Source organism: Galeopterus variegatus, unplaced genomic scaffold (assembly GCF_000696425.1).
Source record: "Galeopterus variegatus unplaced genomic scaffold, G_variegatus-3.0.2 Scaffold2116, whole genome shotgun sequence".
Classification (NCBI taxonomy): Eukaryota; Metazoa; Chordata; class Mammalia; order Dermoptera; family Cynocephalidae; genus Galeopterus; species Galeopterus variegatus.
In genome coordinates, this window is record NW_007728227.1 from 23,481 (window position 1) to 48,014 (window position 24,534).

Genomic DNA, 24,534 nt, shown 5'->3' on the forward strand with positions numbered 1-24,534 from the left:
GAATGGAAGTCATCAAGTCAAAGGTATACCTGTTCCCCAATGTTCATCGCAGCACTCTTTATGATAGCTAAGAGTTGGAATCAGCCCAAATGTCCATGAAGAGTGGATACAGAAAATGTGGTATATCTCTACACAATGGAATACTACTCTGCTATTAAAAAGAATGAAATACTGCCATTTGCAACGACATGGATGGACCTAGAGAGAATTATATTAAATGAAATAAGTCAGGCAGAGAAAGAGAAATATCATATGTTCTCACTTATTTGTGGGAGCTAAAAATAAATAAATAAATAAACAAAAAAACCGGGGTCGGGGGGGAAGAAGACATAACAGTTACAATTCCTTGACATTGATACGAGAAGCATACAGAAAGGACATTGTTGGGAGGGAGGGGGGAGAGGGAGGTGGGAGGGAGGTTTCGGTAATTGGCCACAATAATCAACCACATTGTATATTGACAAAATAAAATACTAAAAAAAAACCAAAAACTTTTTATTGCAAAAAAATTTATTGTTAAAGAATAAATTTTCACAAGTATAAACATAACTTTTCATGAATTTAACCTTCTCTGTGCAGTGGACTCAATTTTCTATTCTCTCTCTTTTTTTTTTTCCCTTTTTTGTCTTTTTTTGTGTCCGGCAACGGATCACAACCCTCAGTGTCACGCCCGTACCGGACCGGCAACGGGATCGCAAACCTCGGTGCTGCACCCGCACCTCGCTCAGCCAGTGAGCGGGAACCGGTCTGTATGTGGGATCCGAACTCTCGGCGGGAGCGCCACCACGCTCCCAAGCGGCGTACTGTAGCAGTGCGCCACCAGGCCGGCCTGATCTATTCTCTTTTTAATGCCTTATACATATTGGATCTATGACACATAATCTAATCTTGTCTCCTAAATGCTATCATTAATAGCACAACAATGTGAACTGTTAAGTAGGTGCACTTCACAGAATTCAAAATACTGCTCCTACAATTTGAGTGTTTGGCCACAGTGTGTCAGTGATGTGCCATAGCTGTATATTTCAAGAAGCCTGAAAGGGACTGTGATGTTAATTAAGCTCCCTCTGCTTTTTTATGCACATTCATATTCACGGCTTTGTAAGAAAAAAAAAATTTGAACAGCATTTATTAATAGAATAGTTAAATATAAATAATTGTAATACAGAATGTTTAAGGTCCCTTAAAGAAAACTTTAAGAAGTAAACTTTTAAAAAATATTTGTTTTTTTTCTATTTGAATTATTATTCTTAATCTTTTCCACTTTGATCTTATACTTGATTTTGAAAAAGAGGTTAGATTAGACTTTTTCTGGTTATAGTTTATCAAATAAATGTCCCTGATTCTTTTCTCAATTCTTTAGGCCTCAGGTGTATGTTTAGCTGAATTACTTACGTCTTTTATTACATTAGCTCACTTAGTCCTCAAAGGCTTGGAAAGATTTAATAATTTGATATGATTATTCACCTACTTTGGCAATTCTTGCACGGATAGCTTTAAAAACAGGTTTCAAAGGTATAGAACTGGAAAAACTTAAACAAACAGTGCCCCCCAACCCCCCACCCAAGGTAGTCAACCTGTTTAATAATTCTTAAGATTTATTAAATGTTGTAACCAACTACTCAGAAATCACGTAAACTATGGGGAAAGATTTGTTTCCTCTAAATCTGGTTGTCTTGATATCTTTCTCCTGAATCTTTTAATACTTTCTTAGTAAAGAGTATGCTGGTGTGGACACAGATGAACTTGGAAGCCTGAGCAGCATAATTTAACAGCTATTGTTAATGTTTGACTTTAGTAAACTAGTTGGTAGTTTTAAACTACTCATCTGTTTATTATTGCTCTCCTAATAATTGTATATTCATCCATACCTTTGTTGAGTCTAATAAAGTAATGTTATATTTGCTTTTACTTAATTTTCTAGTTCTTAAATTTCCTCAGAGGTGACTGTTGAGTCTTCTATCCCAATTGGTATTTATTCAACATTTGTTTCTTCATTGATTGTTGTTTGTTGATTGCACGTTATTGTATAAAAAAATCTGTGAGCGGGCCGGCCCATGGCTCACTTGGGAGAGTGTGGTGCTGATAACACCAAGGCCACGGGTTTGGATCCCATATAGGGATGGCTGGTTAGCTCACTGGGTGAGTGTGGTGCTGACAACAGCAAGTCAAGGGTTAAGATCCCCTTACCGGTCATCTTTAAAAAAAAAAAATCTGTGAGCAAAAGAGAAGTGAAATAAGATTATCTGTCTTCAAGGGGTTTTTCAGTCCAGTATTTCACATGTGCAGACAATGTAACGAAAAGACATGCCCCATGCCACATGAGTGTCACTGACAAAATATTCTTGAAGTTTAGAAGACAGAATTCATTTCCACCTTCGAACAGAGATGGGGTGGAATCAGGGATGGCTTTTGAGAAGAGGCATTTCAGTCCTAAGAAGTACTAAAGGAAATGGGGAAGTTGGAGGATGAGGCTTGAAAGGAGGGGACAGTGCATTAATTTTGAGTGTTTAAGGTATTGTTTAGACTTTGAAATGGAGATATTAAGCAGGCAGTTGGAAATGTAGGCTTGGATTCTGCGCTAGATCTGGGCTTATAGACACAGATAAGGGACTAGTTAGAGGTGGTGATTGAAATTGTTGAACTAGATGAGGTTGACAGGCCAGAGCTGAGTAGTCCAAAGACAGAAACCCGGGGAGTAGCATCAGTTATTGGGTTGGGGGAAGAAAAAATGTGAGCCCAAGAGATAAAAGATGAGGAAGAAGAAATTTTAAATGAGCGTACTAAAGGATTAATGTGATGCCAGGGGCTGGGGGAGGGAAGATGAGGAGTGACTGCTAATGGGGTATGGGGTTTCTTATTGGAGTGAAAATGTTCTGGAAATAGTGATGATGTTTGTACAACCTTGTGAATTTAATAAAAAACACCAAATTGTACACTTAGAAATGGTGAATTTTGTGGTATATGAATTAAATATCAATTTAAATGAAATATAAATGTGACAAGAAGCTTAATAATTTATCCTGTATACAAGTGAAATAAAATAGGCTTAAACGTGGACATAGGAACCAGAAGGAAACTTTCATCCTATAAGATAGGTCTCAGATATGTTTTTTTTTTTAATAAAAGACATTTGTGCTTATTGCTAAGGCAGTTCCTAAATTATAATAGAAAGATCCTCAAAAGGATAGTTGATGGAAATAAATTTGTTATGAAGTCCTTTCTGGACTTTTTATGTGTAAGAATTTAGCATTTGGCTGGCCCGGTGGCGCACTGCTACAGTGCGCTGCTTGGGAGCGCAGCGGCGCTCCCACCGAGGGTTCGGATACCACATGCAGACCGGCCGCTCACTGGCTGAGCAAGGTGCGGGCGCAGCGCCAAGGGTTGCGATCCCGTTGCCGGTCCCGGTCTGGTGCGGGCGCGACACTGAGGGTTGCGATCCGTTGCCGGTCACGAAAAAAGACAAAAAGGGGAAAAAAAAAAAGAAAAAGAATTTAGCATTTGTTAGGAAGAATAAGTGATTAGAATATTCTGTCTTCCCATCACATTTCCTTGTCTTATACTCCAATAACAATCATAAAAGTGTTATTAGCACTTTATAATTTTCAAGGTGCTTGTGTGTGTGTGTGTGTGTGTGTATACACATATACAAAGGTATATAAAAATACATATGGGGCAGGTATTTGTTAGTAGTGTTGTTAAATTGTATTGGTTGAATTGGTTGAAAACTGGCTGTGTTATGGGGTTATTTTGTTTTACCCTGAATAAAACACTTTTTGGCTTTAGGTAGTTCTCATATGTAAGTGGAATGGTTTTTCAATAAACCTTAGAATAAGCATAAATTTGCAAATCAGATTTCTTTACTGCTGGTACACTCAGTTTTCATTGTTACCTGTGAAGAATGAAACTACTGATAATGGTTACCCTATTCTAAAAGTAACACCTTGATAAAGAACCAGCATAGTTCCTTCTTTGGTCAGCTTTAAATGTCATGAGTTCAGCTGGCTGTACCCTGAAGCCTCATATCTAATACCAGCTAACAGTACAGCCCAGTGGCTTTCTTAAGGCAGATCAGTTCCTGCAGCAGAGCAGGGCATGTGGGTCCTCTGAGTGCCTGGGTACTTGGGGTGAGGAGGAGAGTGAATTGATTCTTCCATCAAGGCTTATGTTTATTTACACCATTGGACTTTTTTTTTTTCCTGGGATGTTGCAACTATTTTGTTCAATGGGTTGGGTTCAGAATTGTTCCTGCCAAGAAAATAGCTAGGACCGAATGGAGATGCCTGATAGTTCTCATTGAATGCTTCTCTCTACAGGAATTGACAGAAGAAGGACTGCCTTTTCTCATACTCTTCCACATGAAAGAGGATACAGAAAGTTTAGAAATATTCCAGAATGAAGTAGCCCGGCAGTTAATAAGTGAAAAAGGTAGACAGATTAAGGTGTTTATTTTCATCTTTTCTTTCTTTCTTTCTGTTTTTTTCTCTTTCTCCCTCTCCCCTCTCCTGTTACATTTATATCCACATAAACATATTTGGCTTAAAAACTTAACGCAAAGTTATTTTAACATTTACATCTAAATATGGGAGTGACCGTCTCCTCTGTGGGAATGAGGGGGTTACCACAGGTCTCAATCCTGCCCCTCCGCCTTCCTCCTTCCGTCACATTTCCTTCCCCTCTCCCCCTCCCTCCCAACTGCTCTGCAACATTATAGAATGTAAAAAGATAATGTTAATAAAATTTTTAAAAAATGGGGTGAGAAGGCATTAGTAGAAAGATAATATAAAGTGGTGTTTTCTTTTTTGTTTTTTTCTATACCATGACTATTTTAGAGAGAACAACCAAGTAATATGAAAAGTAGGGTCATAGATGAACAACATTAGTTTTGGGCACTTTTTTCCAGCACCCTGATGCTTGTCTGGCCCCCTTTCCAATAGAAATTCACAGATATATTGCTGAGAAAGTTTTCATAGTCTGATTCACACTTAGTTGTAAATGAGAGAAAGTTGAGAAGTTGCTTTTGGATTTCTCTAAAGCATCTTTCCAATAGAAATTCACAGATATATTGCTGAGAAAGTTTTCATAGTCTGATTCACACTTATTTGTAAATGAGAGAAAGTTGAGAAGTTGCTTTTGGATTTCTCTAAAGCATCTAAATGTAATTTGAGGGATCACCAGCTTCCCCTCTGTAGTTAGGGAAGAAAGTCAAACAAAATAAAGGCATTGTAATGTAACTGCCCATTTTAGTTACTTAGTAAATATTTTGGGGGTTGCATTAGATTAAAAGTCAACCAGCAGGTTCTTTCCTTTCTCTGCTATGGCCACAGCCATGAGTACGCTCAGGCTTCGGAAGAGGCTGCCTCCAGTGTCTATTACTGTGGCAAAAAGGTCTGGTTGGACCCCAGTGAGAACAATAAAACTGCGAATGCCAATTCCCGTCAGCAGATCCGGAAGCTGATCAAAGATGGTGTAGTGGGTTGAGTTATGTCCCCCCAAAACTCCCTGAAGCTTGAATTGTGTCCTCAAGTTTTGTGTATTAGAAACTTAGCCCCCACTGTGACTGTTAAAAGGGTGGGAAATCCTATTATGGTAATTGAAAGGTGGAGACTTGAAGAGGTGACTGGATTGTAGGACCATGCTGTAGGGAATGGATTAAAAATGGTGGCGAGGGGCGTGGTTCTGAGGACTTTAAAAGAAGAGGAGAGTCTGTTTCTCTCTGCTCTCTCTGCTTCCACCATCTTGCAATATGAGACCCCTGGGTCACTGTCACCACCACCAGATGGACTTTGGACTTCCCAGCCTCAGAAACTGTAAGCAATAAATGTCGTTTTTCTTTATAAATCACCCAGTTTCAGGTATTTTGTTATTAGCAACATAAATGGATTAATACAGAAAATTGGTGCCAGAGATGTGGGGTGTTGCTTATAACAAATGCTTGAAAATGTGGAAGCAGCTTTGGAACTGGGTGTTAGGCAAAGGTTGGAGGAGTTTGGAGGTCTCAGACGAAGACAAAAAGACGAGGGAAAGTTTGTAATGTCTTAGAACTGGTTACGTGGTGGTGAGCAGAATACTGATAGAAATATGGACTGTAAAGGCCATTCTAGGAGGTCTCAGAAATCAGCAGGAGTTTATTGGAAATTGGGGCAAAGGTCACCCTTGCTGTGAACTGGTAAGGAACTTGGCTGCGTTGTGTTTATGCCCTAGGACTTTGTGGAAGTTGGAACTTAGGAGTTGTGAACCAGAGCATTTGGTGGAAGGAATTTCTAAGCAGCAAAGCATTAAGGAAGCTGCATGGCTACTTGTAACACCCTATGCTGAGTTATGGCGGTAAAGGCATAAAGCCAGAATTTAAAAGGGAAGCAGAGTGTAAAAAATTAAAAAATTTGCAGCCTGGTCATGTGTTATAAGCAACATAAACAGACTAATACAAATGGGTTTATTATCTGCAAGTCTGTAACTGTCCATTCCCGGGCTTGATGCCAGAAAAACACCTTGGCTCGCAGGGAAGGCAGGCATATGGGCCTAGGTAAGCGAGAGGGTACAGCCAATGTGCGAATGCTGGAGAGGGTAACCTGGATGAGGAGCATGGAGATTCTGCACCAGCTGCTTAGAAGATATCGTGAATCTAAGAACATCGACGGCCCCATGTGTATCACAGCCTGTACCTAAAGGTGAAGGGGAACGTGTTCAAAAACAAGCAGATTCTCATTGAACACATCCACAAGCTGAAGGCAGACAAGGCTTGCATGAAGCTCCTAATTGACCAGGGTGAGGCCCACAGGTCTAAGAACAAGGAAGCACACAAGCACTGTGAAGAGTGCCTCCATGCCAAGAAAAGGAGACATCAAGATTTTGTCCAAGGAGGAAGAGACCAAGAAAAAATGCTCCCCTCCTATCGTTTGTACATAGTGGCCTCAGTGACTACATAGATCAACCATTCAAATAAAACAAGCTTTTGTCAGCTTTAAAAAAAAAAAAAGTCAACCAGTAGGTGTTGGAAGGGGTTGGAATGAAGATGGTCCTATAAGAACAACTCATGTATCAGTTTTGGGAATTTGCTACTCAGAACTTGGGTAATCTCCAGAGCTGACGATTGCCCGTTTAAGGAAAATAAAAAATTCACTATAGCATTTGACTTTGGGTTGAGTTCACATAATTTCTTAGGAAATTATACTCTCTGCCCTAAGAACTAAAATTCTACCTCTTTTTAAAAGTGTTAGGGCCGGCCCGGTGGCGCATTGCTACAGTGCGCCGCTTGGGAGCGCGGTGGCGCTCCCGCCGACGGTTGGATCCCACATACAGACCGGTTCCCGCTCACTGGCTGAGCGAGGAGTGGGAGCAACACCGAGGGTTGCGATCCCGTTGCCGGTCCCGGTCTGGTACGGGTGCGACACTGAGGGTTGCGATCTGTTGCCGGACACGAAAAAAGACAAAAAGGAAAAAAAAAAGTGTTATAATATTTAGGTTTTAGTTTTTCTGATCTATATTACTCTAAAGAATTTCGTGGGGTTTTTTGTTTGGTTTTTTTTTAGTATGTCACTTTTTATACTATCCTGTGAGAAAACAATCAAGAAAATTCTAATCTACCTCTCAAAATTCCATTTCTTTTAAAGGTACAATAAACTTTTTACATGCTGATTGTGACAAATTTAGACATCCTCTTTTGCACATACAGAAGACTCCAGCGGATTGCCCTGTAATAGCCATTGACAGTTTTAGGCATATGTATGTGTTTGGAGACTTCAAGGATGTATTGTAAGTATTCGGTTTTTTTTTTTTTTTTTTTAAAGATTATTGATATGTCTCAAAAATGAACTTAAAACAGTTGTTTGAATTTTTTAAAATAATCCTGTGTTAGAACAGTAATTTTGTTAATTGAATAGAAGATGTTGGTGTGAATCCTACTTTTTTCACCATAGAGTGTGGTAGAATTGACTGTGATAATTATGATATTCTCCTATAGAAATGCCATCATTAGGTGATTGAGATTGGTGACTAATGCTTGGGAATTAATCCATAAAAGAAAATTTGTATCCTATGAGAAATTAGCTCTGCACTGAATTTGGTCTTTGTCAGCACATCAAGGAAAATAGATTTTATAATCCTAGGTCAGGTTAGAGAAAATTGTTAATATTGCTTTCATTTCTGACTGTGTCTAGCAAGAACATTACTGATATTTATGACCCAGAATTTTGCCATTACTAGGCATTTCTGATGGCATACAGCAATGAACCTTTTCAAGAATAGGTAAACTTTCTGACTCTATTCTCAGATATTTATGTATTAATAAACATATAAACCTTGTAACTACAACAGATATTGAATTTTTTTCAGCTTTCTGAGATGTTAAGTACAATGATTAGAAATGGAGTTTTTTAAATATGTGAAAAATTTAAGCAATACAGGTATTCAGTTTTTTCTTTTTCTTTTTCAAATTTATGTAAATACCCTTTTTATTTTAAAAGATTAAATTGCACAGTTAGAGGATGATTTGAAGTTCTGTTGCAGAATAAACTACCTTACTCACTTCTGAATATTTCAGGAGAGCTATGATTGTTTGATAGAAGAGTCTCAGTCCTAAAACTATGTAAGAGGCCTACATTTGAGTAATGCCTTGGGCAAATCACTTAACTTCTCTGTTCTTGTTTTTTCATATATAAAATATGGTTGATGGTACCACCTACCTATTGGGATTGTTATGAAAATTAATGAGAGATGATGGCTGTGTTATAAACTGTAAAGTAGTAACAAATCTTAGTTGTTTTTATTTTACCTATGCTCAAAATGATACCATTTAACCTATTAATTCAAGTATTTAGCTAGGTCTTCTATATGACAGTCATTGTGCTAGGAACCAAGGGTTTAAAGTTTACTAGGCTCTCAGAGAACTCAACCAAGTAGAGGAAAGAGACGAGCAGGTTAATAGGCAATTTTGTTTTATGATGGGATAAGCGCTCTGACAGAGATCAACAGAGGGGTATCTGATCCATGATTTCTGGAGATGTTGATACCTAGGGTAAGTCCTAAAGTTCTGTAGAAGTTTACCCTGGAGGTGAGAAGGAGACAGAGCTTAGAGAAAGGGGACATTGGCAGCAACAAGTTCAAGGGCTCTTGGCTTGTTTATCAGTGGAAGGGGGAATGCTGAGGGATGAGGTCAAGAGAATTTAGTCGGACATAGCTCACAAAAGCCCTCATGTTCTGTGTTAAGGAATTTTGACTTTATCCTGAAAACCATAAAGAATCATTGAAGGGTTTTAATCAGGGGAGTGACATAATCAGATTTTTTTTTTTAAAGATCACTCTAGCTAGGGTCGGCCCGTGGCTCACTCGGAAGAGTGTGGTGCTGATAACACCAAGGCTGCAGGTTCAGATTCCTATATAGGGATGGCCAGTTCGCTCACTTGGTAGAGTGTGGTGCTGACAGCACCAAGTCAAGGGTTAAGATTCCCTTACTGGTCATCTTTTTTTTTTTTTTTCCTTTTTGTCTTTTTTACTGACCGGTAACGGGATCGCAACCCTTGGTGTCGCGCCCGCACCGGGGACCGTCAACGGGATCGCAACCCTCAGTGTTGCACCCGCACCGCGCTCAACCAGTGAGCGGGAACCGGTCTCCACATGGGATCTGAACCCTCGGCGGGAGCGCTGGGCAGCACACTCTCCAGTGTGCCACCGGGCCGGCCCTACTGGTCATCTTTTCGCGCTCAACCAGTGAGCGGGAACCGGTCTCCACATGGGATCTGAACCCTTGGCGGGAGCGCTGGGCAGCACACTCTCCAGTGTGCCACCGGGCCGGCCCTACTGGTCATCTTTTAAAAAAAAAATAAAAAAGATAACTCTAGTTGCAATTTGGGGAATAAATTAGAGGGGGTCGCAGTGGAATCTAGAAGACTGTTCAGTAACTCGGAAGAATTGATTATAGAAATTAATCTCAAAGGACATCAGCAAGAAGGAAGAATAGGACTTTCCAGTGCTCCTCCCAACATAGAAATATCAATTCTAACACTATCCACACACTAAAGTACCTTCCCAAGAGCTAAGGAAAGCAGGTGAGAGATTACACAGGTGTTACAAAGAAATAAGAAAAGATGCATTGAAAAGGGTAGGAGGGACAGTTTTATATTACCTACCCCACCCCTCCCCCAACTTCAGGCAGTGCAGTATAGACAGAGATCCCCTTTATATGGGGGAAGGAGAAGGAAGTAAGCACCAGATTTTGCCTCAGACTGTAACACCAGGCTTGCCCCAGTAAAACCCAGCACCAGGAGGGACCCCATGGCCCCAGACTCCAGGCTGGCACTCGTGGACTGAGTCTCCAGGCCCACCCTCGTGCCAGTCTGGAACTTGAAACCCTAGGCTTCAGGCATGCCTGACAGAAGGTCTCCAGGCCCATCCAGACTCCAGTGGCCTCAGGCTCTGGACTGCCCCCAGTACTGGGGCAGTTTAATTGAAGATATACAATCAGAAAAGAAAAAAAGAATGAAAAGTAATGAAGAAAGCTTATGGTATTTATGGGACAGCATCAAAATAGCAAATAGTTGAATTGTAGTAGTTAGAGAAGGAAGAGAGAGAGACAAAGGAGTAGAAAGCTTATTTAAAGAAGTAATAGCTGAAAACTTTCTAAATCTGGGAAAGACATAAATATCCAAATACAGGAAGGTCAAAGTTCTCCAATCAGATTCAATCCAAACAAGACATACCAAGACATATTATAATCAAACTGTCAAAAATCAAGGACAAAGAGGATTCAGGAAGCAGCAAGAGAAAAGAAACAAGTAGCATACAAGTATAAGGGAGTTCTAATACAGCTAGCAGCAGATTTTTCAGCAGAGACCACGTAGGCCAGGAGAGAGCGAGATGATATTTTCAAAATGCTGAAGGAAAAAAACCTGCCAATCAGAATACTTTACCTGGCAAAGCTGTCCTTCAGAAATGAAGGAGAGAGAAAGACTTTCACAGACAAACAAAAGCTAAAGGAGTTCATCACCACAAGACCTGTCTTACAAGGTATTCTAAAGGGAGTTCTTTGAGCAGAAATAAAAAGACCCAAATGAGCAACACAAAGTATAAAACTCATTGGTAAAAGTAAGTACATTGTCATATTCAGAATACTCTAATACTGTAATGGCAGTGTGTAAATCAATTATTTTTAGTATGAAGGTTAAAAGTCAAAACTATTAAAAATAATAGCTACAATAAATTGTTAAGGGATACACAATATAAAAAGATGTAAATTGTGACATCAGAAATTTAAAGTGTGGGGGGTGGAGTACAAGTGTATTTTTTTAATGTGATAAAAGTGAAGTTGTTGTCAGCTAAAATATCCTGTTATGACCATAAGATGTCTTATGTAAACCTCATGGTAACCACAAAGCAAAAACCTATGGTAGATACACAAAAGATAAAAAGTAAGGAATCAAAGCACACCACTAGAGAAAAATCACCTAATCACAAAGCAGGATAGCAAGAGAGGAAAAAAGGAACAAAGGATCAACTCAAAACAACCAGAAAACAATCAACAAAATGGCAGTAGTAAGTTTTTACCTATCAGTAATTGCCTTGAGTGTAAATGGATTGAATTCTCCAATCAAGAGACATAGAGTGACTGAATGGATTAAAAACAAAAGCTAACTATATGCTGCCTACAAGAGACTCATTTAACCTGTAAAGACACACATAGATTGCAAGTGAAGGGATGGGAAACAATATTCTATACAAGTGGAAACCAAGAGAGAGCAGGAGTAGCTATACTTTGATGAGATAAAAAAGAAAGTAAGTCAAAAACTGTAAAATGAGACAAAGGTCATTATGTAATGATGAAGGGATCAATTCAGCTAGAGGATATATAACTATAAATATACATGCGTCTGATATTGGAGTACTTAAATATATAAAGCAAATATTAATAGATCTGAAGGGAGAGATAGACTGTAATACAATAATAGTAGGGGGCTCCATTATACCACATTCAGCTATGGACATATCATCTAGATAGAAATCAATGAGGAAACATCAAACTTAAACTATACTTTAGACCAAATGGGTCCAATAGACAATATACAGAACATTCCATCCAACAGAAGTAGAATACACATTCTTCTCAAGCTCACATAGAACATTCTCCAAGATAGGTCATATTTTAGGTCACAAAATAAGTCTTAAAAAATTTAAGAAGATTGAAATCAAATCAGGTATCATTTTCTAATCACAATGATATGAAACAAATCAATAACAGTAGGAAAATTGGAAAAATGACAAATACGTGGAAATAAAATAGGTTCTTGAACAACCAGTGGGTCAAATAAGAAATTAAAAGGAAAATTTTAAAATATCTCGAGAAAAATGAAAATGAAAACACAACATACCAGACTTGTAGGAAGCAGGAAAAGCATTTCTAAGAAGGAATTTTATAGCAGTAAACACCTATAACAAAAAGAGAAGAAAGATCTCAAGTAACATTACTTCTTAAGAAACTGGAAAAAGAAGAGCAAACTAAACCCAAAGTCAAAAGAATGATGGAAATAGTAAAGATCAGAGCAGAAATAAATAAAATAGAGACTACAAAAACAATAAAAAAATCAGTGAAGCTTAAGAGTTGGTTTTTTGAAAAGGTAAAATTGAAAAACCTTTAGCTAGACTAAGAAAAAAGGAGAAAAAACTCAAATGAAAGAGGAAACATTACAATTGATACCACAGAAATACAAAGGATAAGAGACTGCTGTGAGCAATATATGCTAACGAATTGATATCCTAGAAGAAATGGACAAATTTCTAGATACATACAACCTACCAAGCTTGAGTCATGAAGAAATAGAAAATCTAAACAGACCAATAATGAATAAGGAGATTGAATCAATAATCAAAGGTTCCCCATCAAAGCAAAACCCAGGACCTGATAGATTCTCTGCTAAACTCTAACATTCATTTAAAGAATTCTACCAAAAAATTGAAGATGGAACATTTCCCAGCTAACTTTATAAGGCTAGCATTACCTTGGCTCCAAAAGCCAGACAAGAACACTACAAGAAAAGGAAATTACAGGGTAATACCCTTGAAGAACATAGATGAAAAATCCTCCACAAAATGCCAGTAGAGAGCCCAGAAATAAATCCATGCATTTATGGTGAATTGATTTTCAGCAAAGTTGCCAAGAACACACGATGGGGAAAGGACAGTCTCTTCAATGAATGGTGCTGGGTAATATGGGGGAAAACTGGATATATACATGCAGAAGAATATAATTAGACTTTCATCTCACACCATATACAAATGTAAACTCAAAATGGATTAAAGACTTAAACGTAAGACCTGGAACAGTAAAACACCTGGAAGAAAACAGAGGGAAAGCTCCATGATATTGGTCTGGGCAACAGTTTTTTTTGGATATGACCTGTTGCATAGGCAACAAAAGCAAAAATAGACAAATGAGATTGCATAAACTAAAAACTTTCACAGCAAAGGAAACAATCTATGGTGTGAAGAGACAACCTACAGAAGTGGGGGGAAATATTTACAAGCCATATATCTGATAAATGGTTAATATCCGAAATATATAAGGAACTCAAACAACTCAATAGTAAGAAAACAACCCAATTAAAAAATGGGCAAAGGATCTGAATACACATTTCTCAAAAGAAGATTTACAAGTGGCAAACAGGTACATGAAAATAATGCTTGATATCACTAATCATCAGAGGAATGGAAGTCGAAACCAGGAGATACCACCTCACACCTGTTAGAAGGGCTGTTATCAAAAACATCCCATAGATAACAAGTGCTGGTAAGGATGTGGAGAAAGGGGAACGCTGCACACTGTTGGTGGGAATGTAAATTAGTACAGCCATTATGGAAAACAGTATGGAGTTTTCTCAAGAAATTAAAAATATAATTACCCTATGATCCAGCAATTTCACTACTGGGTATATATCCAAAGGATATGAAATTAGTATGTTGAAGAGATCTGCATGCCCGTGTTCATTGCAGCACTATTCATGATAATCAGAATCAACCTAAGTGCCCATCAACAGTTGAATAGATGAAGAAACTGTGGTATATATACAGAATGGAATACTATTCAGCCTCTTTCCTCAAACTTATAAAAGACAATAAGGAACCTACAGTTAATATCATGTGTAATGGTGAGGAACTGAATGCTTTTTCCCTTGAGATAGAGAATGAGGCAAAAATGTTCTTTCTCACCACTTCAGTATTACTGGAAGTCCTAGCAAGTATGAGTACAGTAATACAAGAAAATAAATAAGATGCATGCAGTCTGCAAAGAAAGAAAGAAAACTTTCTTTGTAGATGACATTATTGTTTATATAGAAATTACTAATGAATTTATTAAAAGGCTCCTAGAACTAACAAATGATTTTAGTAGGATACAAGGTTAACTTAAAAAAACATCACTTGTATTTCTGTACACTAACAATGAACAATTGGAAACCTAATATTTTTTAAAGTTATATTTATAATAACTCCAAAGGAAATAAAAAAAAGAACTACTTAGGTGTCAGTCTAACAAAATATAACAATGAACAATTGGAAACCTAATATTTTTTAAAGTTATATTTATAATAACTCCAAAGGAAAAAAAAAAAAAGAACTACTTAGGTGTCAGTCTAACAAAATATATGCATGATCTGTATGCTGAGTTCTATAAAATGCTGATGAGAGAAATCAAAAAGACCAGAATAAATGAGAAAACATACTGTGTTTATGGATCAGAATACTCAATAGAGTTAAAATGTCTATTGTCTCCAAATTGACCTATAGATTTATTGCAATCCCAGTCAAAATCTCACCTAGATTTATTGTAGATATATATGTAGATAAGGTTATTCTAAAATTGATATGCAAAGGTAAACTAGAATAGCCAAAACAGTTTTGAAAAAAAGCAAAGTTGGAGGACTCACACTACCTGATTTTTAAGACATAATATAAATCTAAAGTAACTAAGACAATGTAGTATTGGTGAAAAAATACATATGTAAAGCTATGGAGAGTCTAGAAATAGACATACAAATACGATGATTGTTTTTTTTTTAAAGGTGCAAGGGCAATTAAATGGAGAAAGGATAGTCTTTCAGCAAATACTGCTGGACCAACAACTGAACATCCTCATACCAAAAAGGAATTTCCTCCTATGAAAAATTAACTTATAATTGCTCATAGGACTAATTATAAAAGGTAAAACTAGAAACCTCTTGGAAGTAAACTCTTAGAGGATGAAGAACACTAACCATAAAAGAAAAAGTTGATAAATTCATCATGAAATTAAAAACATTTTCTGTGAAGGGTACTATTAGAATGTAAGGAAGAGATAAAAAAATAAATTGTAAAGAAGAGATATAGGTGGCAAATAAGCACATGAGAAAGGTGCTCAACATCATTGGTCATTAGAGAAATGCAAATTAAAATCGCAATGACATGCCATTACACATCTTTTAGAATGCCAAAAATAAAATACTAATAATACCAGGTGTTCATGTGGATGTGGAGCAACTGGAATTCTCATGCATTGCTGATGGGATTGCAAAATGATACAGGCACTTTAGAAGACAGTTCTGCAGTTTCTTTAAAAGTTTAATGTACACCTAACATATGACCTAGTATTTGTTCTAGAGAAATAAAGTCCACACAAAAACCTGTGCCCATATGTTTATAGTAGCATTGTTCATAATCACCCAAATCTGGAAAGAACCCAAATGTCTTTGAACAGGTGAATGGATAAACTATTGTTGTATATCCACTCAGTGGAATACTATTCAGCAATAAGGAACAAATATTTTTATACATGCAACAAAATGGATGAATCTAGCAAATGCAGTATGCTAAGTGAAAAAGCCATTCTCATATTTACATATCATATTATTGCATGTATATGACATTGTAGGAATAGAGAACAGATCAGTGGTTGTCAGAGGTAACAGGAAAGGGGAGAAGGATGTGGGAATTGTTCTGTACCTTGTTGTGGAGGTGGAACAAGACACTATGTTGCATATGTAAAAACTTATAGAACTTAAGCCTAAAAAAGTGAATTCTACTGTGCATAAATTTTAAAAAATAATAAAAAAAATACTTTTTTGTATGCATTTGTCAAAGCTTGTTCATACACTTAACATTTGTGGTTTCACTGTGTCTAAATTTTGCCTCACATAAAAATAAAGAATTGGGCCGGCCCGGTGGCGCACTGCTACAGTGCGCCGCTTGGGAGCACGACGGCGCTCCCGCCGAGGGTTCGGATCCCACATACAGACTGGCCGCTCACTGGCTGAGCGAGGTGCGGGTGCAACACCGAGGGTTGCGATCCCATTGCCGGTCCCGGTCTGGTACGGGCACGACACTGAGGGTTGCGATCCGTTGCCGGTCACGAAAAAAGACAAAAAGGAAAAAAAAAATAAAAAAAATAAAAAAATAACCGGGCGCGACACTGAGGGTTGCGATCCATTGCCGGGCAAAGGTAAAGACAAAAAGGAAAAAAAAAATAAAAAAAATAAAAAAATAACCGGGCGCGACACTGAGGGTTGCGATCCATTGCCGGTCATGAAAAAAGACAAAAAGGAAAAAAAATTTTAAAAATTAAAAAAATAAACAATTGTAAACAAACAAAAAAAGTAAGTGTTTGGAGGATGGGAGAGAAATGTGTAGGTTTCCAATTAGAAAAATTGTACCCTAAAATGTGAAAATATAATTTTATTTATTATGGCAAGGGTCCATTTATTTTCCTTTTTAGAAGATTACCATGTTGTCTGTTTTCTTGACAATTTACTGTTGATTCCCTGATTGTTATGTCTTAATAATCATGGATGGTTTCTGGCCACAAGCTAGATAAGAGCTCTTTTGTAATCTGTTTTTCTACCACATCAATTCAGATTCATCCTATCTCGTGTTTGCCTTTTGCTTACAATTCTTTCTCTCATCTGCTGACAAGGAAAAAAAAGTTAGAAAAAAATCTTGAGTGTTATCTATGAATTTGTCACATTTAAGATTTAATCATACATAAATTATTTCTTGACAAGTAGAAGCTGTATTAGTTGTGATAATCTTTGAATCTTATAAACTGGCAGGGGCTTTATCTTAAACATTATAGACCATTTGCAATTCTATGGATTGAGTGGATATATTTTAGCACTTTGCTGTGGGTGACAGTAGATGATGTCAGATTAAATTTAAATTGATCTCCTCTCAGTGTTTATCTCTGGTGCATGTGCAATTACTTCAGCACCAGAGAACCTTTCAGAAGCATTCTGTCAATACAGCTACCTGACAGTCATTTGTATTTGTAAACTGTGCATTTGGCACCTGCTGGTCTCTGTTGCATTGGACCTAGTGGGGAGCCAAAATGGGTGTACAGTGAAGTTATTGGTTGGTACATCTCAGTGGGAGTTATTGAAAGGAAGAAACAGCACTTCCAGGACCACAGGAGAGGATAAAAAGAAAAAGAAACTGGTAATATTAACACAAGCCAGCTATTCTTTGCTACCAAAAAATAATGATTTAAAAAGTCAGTCACTTCTACTCAAGGAATTAAAGTATGTGTGGACCTGGATTTTAATTCTTGTTACAAATGAACACAAGCCAGCTATTCTTTGCTACCAAAAAATAATGATTTAAAAAGTCAGTCACTTCTACCCAAGGAATTAAAGTGTGTGTGGACCTGGATTTTAATTCTTGTTACAAATATGAAAAACAAAGGGGTTTCTATTTGAAAAATATAATGAATTTTTTAAAGTTCCAGGATCTCAGTAGAAGGCAGATAATTCTTATGAGCAAAAAAATAAATTAAAATAAGCAATGGAAAGAAAATGCTTAATTTCTGAGGAAATGGAAATTAAAATGCAGGTATCTTTTACTTATCAAATTAGCAAAACAAAATTTTAATTTAAGAAAAGACAAATGTGCTGACAAGACTTCAGAGAGTAAATAGGTAGACAAATAGCAATAATTGACTGATGTTTTGTAGGTGTAATTTGCCCACACTTTGTCAAAAGTTCTTATTCTTTAACCCAGTAATCCTACTTTATTGGATACAACTTAAGGAAATAATTACAAAGAAAAAAGCCTGATATATAAATCTGCTGAGCTAAGTATAGTCCATTCTGCTACAGTGCATGTCTCTGTGCTGCAGATCTGCTCATACATGATTGGTAATTAAGGGAATAGTGTCCATAGAAAGTGGAGTTGTGCTGGTTCATGGATCATTTTTCTCAGAATGTTTTGAAGCCAACAGAGTAAGCTTTTTCAGTTAAAGAGAATGCCCTAAAGGTATATGAAGACCATTGAGACAAAACAACTGAAAATCTTAAGGAAGAGCCTTTCTTTAGTGTAAATAAAAGTTGGTTTAATGGACTTGCGAAGTGCTTTGCTTTTCATAATTAATCTACCAATGAAGCTGCCCATGTGGTTGAAGTTGTGAAGACATTTCCCCCTGAGGTTATTTAAAAAAACATGAAAAGGCTACACCTTGGTTCAGATTAATTTGGTGAAACTGGTTCTTACTATCAGTAAATGCACCTAAGGACCTGCATCTCGAAAAAGGACTCCAGGTTAAAGCTGTAGAGGTTCACCCGACTGACACTAGGTTCAAATGCTGGTGGAGATTGATTGGTGCAAGTAGTTTTGTTATACTTCTTAGTAGTGCTCTGGTTGCAAAGTTGCAAAGTTTTAAGTGGTTACTCCGTAACACTAAATTTTCCCATGAGCCCTGTTGTTTTTTGTGTGATTTTGTAGAACATAAGGTTTCTTATTTACATATAAAAGGGTACTTGAAAAAGTTAATGGAAAGATTCATATTATCTTTCAATAGTATTTTTCCACAAACTCTTAAAAGCATCCACATATGTAATTAAGGGAAATATATAAATGCCCTGCAATAAAGGATTGTTAAATAAGTTTGGGTTCAGCATACTGACAGACTACAATGCATCTGTTAAAATGGTAAGCATAGAAAATTTTCTATGAAACCAGTTCAAGAATTAGAACACAAAATTGAGTATCTAGATACCATGATTACAACTGTGTAAAATGTTTGCCACATACCTGGCCTGTAATAGTTATGGTAGGATGCTGGGATCATAAGCAAAATTTACAAAAAAATTGTTTTAATATTGTGAAGTTGGTAAAATAAAGGTAAGTGCATTTTAGCAGTTTAAGCTAAATTTTAATTTGACTTTGGTTTTAGAATTCCTGGAAAACTCAAGCAATTTGTATTTGACTTACATTCTGGAAAACTGCATAGAGAATTCCATCATGGACCAGACCCAACCGATATAGCCCCAGGAGAGGTAGGACTCTTGTTTTTCGCTGGGGACTCTTTCTTTTTCAGTTAGCCTCAAAGAGGATCTGAAGAAACTCTTGCATAGACTTGAGTTTCAGCTCCTGGATATCTTTGTAAAGAAATTCTAAATGGAATCTAGAAAATAGACAAATTATGCTGTTTTTTAGTTAATTTTTAAAATTTTAGGCCTTCAGAATAGTTGCAAGAATATTACAGTATAGTTTCTTGATCATATAAACTAAGATGGCCTGAGTATGACCTCTGTGGAATATGGCTAGGGTTAAATACAGTTGGCTTCAAATAGAAGTAGGAAGTAGGAATTAGAAGCAGATAGATCAGTGAAGAAATCAGAGGATTTCATTAATTGTCGCAAGCCTTCCTAGAAAGTAATTGTTATTCTTGCTAAACTATTCTGTGAGCCTTCACGAATAAGTATTCATTATGCTCAAAACTTATGGCTCAATATAGCTTTCTCATTTGAGATTTAGAATGCTTGACAATTATTTGTCAAAATTTTATATTTGCTTTTTCATATATATATATTTTTTTTACTTGAGAATTTTACTATTTCTACTTTGTAACTTCTGTTACAAGTAATTTCTATATTTCTGCTTTACTAAACAGCCCTAAATTTGCATTTTGATGCATTATGATTTATATTGTATCTATTATCATGATACTGAGAAGGGAAGATAATATATGCAAAAACCTTCCTATTTCACATGCCCAGAACTTAAACCCACTGTTTCGCCCAAAGAACCTCCATTTATAAAAGGAAAATAATAACTGAATATTTTTTACTTTGTCAGATTAGGTTCAGAGTCATTAATTCCTTTGGGAATCTGATGACATGCTTTTTTCCTTGAAAAATGAGGTCAGATTTTTCTTTGATAATTAAGCAACTATAGAAAGAGGCAAACTTGTTGGCAATAACCCAAAGGTGATTATTTTCCTCAGAATAGAAGGCCTGCTTAGTATTTTATCAGATTAGGAAAAGATGTAGTTTACCATTATTGTATTATCCTGATCTGTTTCTTTCACATTTCTCCATTAGACAGTGAACTTGTATTTTATTTATGCATTTTTGTGTACTAATACACAGTAGGCACCAAATAAATGTTCGTTTTATAGTAATTTAATTTCAGCTTAATCCAAACATATCTCAGCAAAAAAATAAAATTTATTGGGAAAGAGGAGCATGACAAAGTCATGGTAAGTTTGTAGACATATTGTTTCCTGTTATAATGGGAATGTGCCATTCTGTATAGTATATTATATATACACTGTGTGCCTAGGTTAACTACAGGGGATATTAAAATGATGTCAGGCCTGCTCTTGAGGAGCTCACAGTGTGAAGATAAGGATAGACTAAAAAGATGCCTTTTCTTTAAAATTCTTAGATATCACTCTTACAGTCAGTGTGTATTTTTGTGTACTGTTGGTACACAAGTAAAATACCACAGAAATTAATTTCAGTACTGAAGTGTTTGTTTTCCTTCTTATTTCAACTAAATTTTAATAATTTCTGGCATCCAGGTAATTGATAATGTAAGTTATATCTACAGAGTATGTGCCTTTAATTCTCTTAGCAGTCATTTGTAAGTGGGAAGGATTTGGGCCAATTTAGGATTGTGCTGCCTCAACAGAATATTCTAGGAAATTACTCAGGTATCAAGTATTTTGTTTCCTTTCACCACACCTCAGCAGACATCAGCAGGGTCATAGTTAATGGCTCTGTGGCTGCCCTGCCCTGAAAATCAGAGTAAGGACATTTGAAATGAGGAAAGTAAGATATCAAATTTAACTCTTTGTCTTTGGCACACAGTTGCTGTCTTTTATTGATTAATAAGCAAATAGCTATAGGGCAACTGTCATTCATTTAATACATTAAAATATTGTAACTCCATAAAATATATTGGTATAAAAATGTTTTATTTTTTTCTTTTGTAGCAAGTCCAAGATGTAGCAAGCAGTCCACCTGAGAGCTCCTTCCAGAAATTAGCACCCAGCGAATATAGGTATACTTTATTGAGGGATCGAGATGAGCTTTAAAAACTTGAAAAACAATTTGCAGGCTTTTCAACAGCAGCATCGATTTACGTGGTGAAAATAGTAAACCTATATTTTCATAATTCTATGTGTATTTTTATTTTGAATAAACTGAAAGAAGTTTTGGGTTTTTATTTTTTTTCTCCCCCTGACTCAAAATGCATTGTCATTTAATATAGCCTCTTTTTAAAAATCTGCTGGGGTTAAAAAATAAAAATCAGAGGCCTATCTTTGCTTTAAATCTGTTCTGTAAAGTTTTTATAAATCAAGTGAAAGGTAACATTTCCAGAAACATACCATTAACTTGCACTACTAGGATAGGGAGGACTTAGGGATATTTCCTGTGTAGTATATGCTTTTCTTTTTTTTTTCTTTTCATATGATCAATTGTTAGTATTTTAAGTATCACATTTCCACTACTAGGATAGGGAGGACTTAGGGATATTTCCTGTGTAGTATATGCTTTTCTTTTTTTTTCTTTTCATATGATCAGTTGTTAGTATTTTAAGTATCACATTTCCCAAAGCTAAGGGGATATATATTCTGGATACTTGGGAGGGGAATAAATTAAAATTTTCACACTGTGTACTGTGTTTTACTGATTGGTTGGATATTGCTTATGAAAATTCCATAGTGGTATTTTTTGGATTCTTAATGTATAACTTAAACATATTATGGAGAGTAGGAAACCCAGACAGAACATTTGGTAGGAATTGTCCTTATGAATTAAGGAAAAGAAAACAAAAAGTATTAAATTTCTATGTGTTTGTCAAAAAAAGTGATATATGGATAGAATTTAAAACTTTGAATGAATCATACCTAAAGCTGGGAAAGGGAGATACCAGTGGAGCAGGTTACCAGTATTGAATTAGATGACTTTTAAAGCTCCTTCTTATCATGAGACTTCACTTTCCAGAGAGAAAAACCAGCAGAGAAGTTGTATTTCAATAATTCTAACCTCCTTCTGTCTTGTAGAATCTTGTTATATAGTTGAATAAGTGAAAAACAAAGATAATAAGTACATATGTATTTCATTCAAGAACATATGTATTTCATTTTTTTCCCATTGTAAAATTGTTAGAGGACCGTACCACCTCTAGGTCTCTGATTTTCCAGGCCTTCAGTATATAGTCAGATGGGTCCCTGTGCCAGGCCTCAATACAGCAGGGAATAAAACCAGAGGGAAAAGACCCTCAGTGTCATATCAGGAAGCCCAATGCCAGAGGACAGACAGGTTCAAAATTGGCTTTCCTCTGGGCCTGGGTTGGTGCTATAGGCCAAGGGTCATTTTATACTTGGAGTATAAATCAGTCCCAGTTTGGGGAAAGATTATTTTTAAGCTTAAAAGGCTGACATGTGCCATTAATATGTAGTATGTAATATATGTAACACCTTCCAGTTCTTTTAAAATAAAATGAATATTTATGATGGATATTTAATGATTGTTATTTTTAAAAAAATCAGCCAACAGTTCTTAGTTATGCATGATTTATCCATAGTTTCCATAATTTTATTCAGAATAATAAGTGTTAATAAGGTGATAAAGGGCATGTTTAGTATATTTTACCAGATTGTGACTAGAAAAGTAGAGCAGAGCTTTCTAGAGGTTGGGACTTAGGTCTGTTCTCTCATTGCTTCTAATCAATAATTTGAATGAAGTCAGAGTTGTGATCTTCAGGTCAGAGCATGGACCAAATCTGAGAGGGTCAGTATGAAAATTCACAGACATTCAGCAAGCTAACACCAAACATAGCACATGCAATTAACTGGAATAAATTTGCAGTCCTGTAATTGGGTGTGAAAAAATAATAAACAAACGATATCACTCAAGTATTAGGTTGCAGAGAGAGTAGTTATGAAAAAAGTCTCAAGGACCACATGTTCAGTGTGATCTAAGATGAGAGATTGGCTATTTAAAAAGTGAGTGGATTTGAGGATGCATTATTTAGCATTCATGCATATTGGGACTTAGGCTGTAACCTTGCCACTATCATTGTCTTCTCAAGACTGTGAAGCCACTGAGGACAAGGATCTGAATTTTATGTCACTATATCTAGTGCCTGGCATTTCTGGACACTTAGTAGTCATCATCAAATGTTTTTTGAATGGATGAGAAACAAAGTGACCTTGGTAATTTTTGTATCCCTGTGGGGCTCGGCCACTTAAGACTTGCTGCCCAATTTTATATGAAGTCCTTAACAAGTTCAAGTACTTCATATGTCCATGAAAGTACAGCTAGGATGAAAACAGGTTTTAAAACATAGGTGTTAAGGCTGTTTTGTGTAGAGAAAACTTGGGTCTGAGAGCAGTCTTTAGATATTTGAAAGGCGAGCATTGTCTGGATAACAGGGATTGAACTAGGATTGAAGGAAGTCACAGGGAAGCAGATTTCAGTCTGACATTTATTCAGTGCAACTGTTTTGGCACTGTAGTATGTGATGAAGGGTACAAAGATGAATGAAGCATAATTTCTGCCCTGGAGTTGCTTACAGTCTAGTCAGGTGGATGGATATATGAACAAAGACTGTGTGGGTGTTATAGACATAAAGATAGAAGAAAAAGAGGTTAATGAGACAGAAAGGAGCATTTGGTTACAAAGATTTCATTGAGGGGGCCAGCCTGGTGGCGCACTGGAGAGTGCGCTTGGGAGCGTGGCGGCGCTCCCGCCGAGGGTTCGGATCCCATGTGGAGACCGGTTCCCGCTCACTGGCTGAGCGCAGTGCGGGCGCAACACCGAGGGTTGCGATCCCGTCAGTAAAAAAGACAAAAAGGAAAAAAAAACAAAGATTTCATTGAGGAGGTTATTTTTATGCTGAGCTTTTAAAAGATGAATGAATAGGTGTTCTTCAGGAGGTAGGGATCTGGGTGGATAGAATAATCTGAGCAAATGTAATAAACAGTGTAATGCATTAGAGAAAATATAGTAGGACGAGTGAACTGGGGATTAGCAGGAAATGAAAAAGGGGGTTGGAGAAAGAAATGGGAGCTGGTTGTGCAGAGCCTTGTATGGAAAGCTAAGGGGTTTGTATTGTGTATTGTAGGCAGATCTATCAACAGGTTTTAAGCAGGGAAAAACATTCATGTTTAAGTTTGAGAAAGAATGCTGTGGAAGCATGTCTCACAATTTAGATGTCTTACCCCTCTGACCCATGAATCAGAAAATGTCTACTCAGTTTATCCAGTCTACTCTGGGCCTCAGGCTTCTCAGC

The 24,534-nt window shown here is 36.8% G+C and overlaps 1 protein-coding gene across 1 annotated transcript in view; it reads left to right on the forward strand.

The window, feature by feature from the left end:
• ERP44 (endoplasmic reticulum protein 44) overlaps positions 1-21,459 on the forward strand; it is a gene marked incomplete at its 5' end in the record, with an annotated part of 36,076 nt that extends 14,617 nt beyond the window's left edge. The window contains 4 exons of the mRNA XM_008580519.1: positions 4,317-4,428; positions 7,614-7,755; positions 19,181-19,283; positions 21,227-21,459. Of these exons, the coding sequence (XP_008578741.1) occupies positions 4,317-4,428; positions 7,614-7,755; positions 19,181-19,283; positions 21,227-21,328 (459 nt within the window). The remainder of the gene's footprint in view (positions 1-4,316; positions 4,429-7,613; positions 7,756-19,180; positions 19,284-21,226) is intronic.
• Between the last annotated feature and the right edge of the window lie 3,075 nt (positions 21,460-24,534).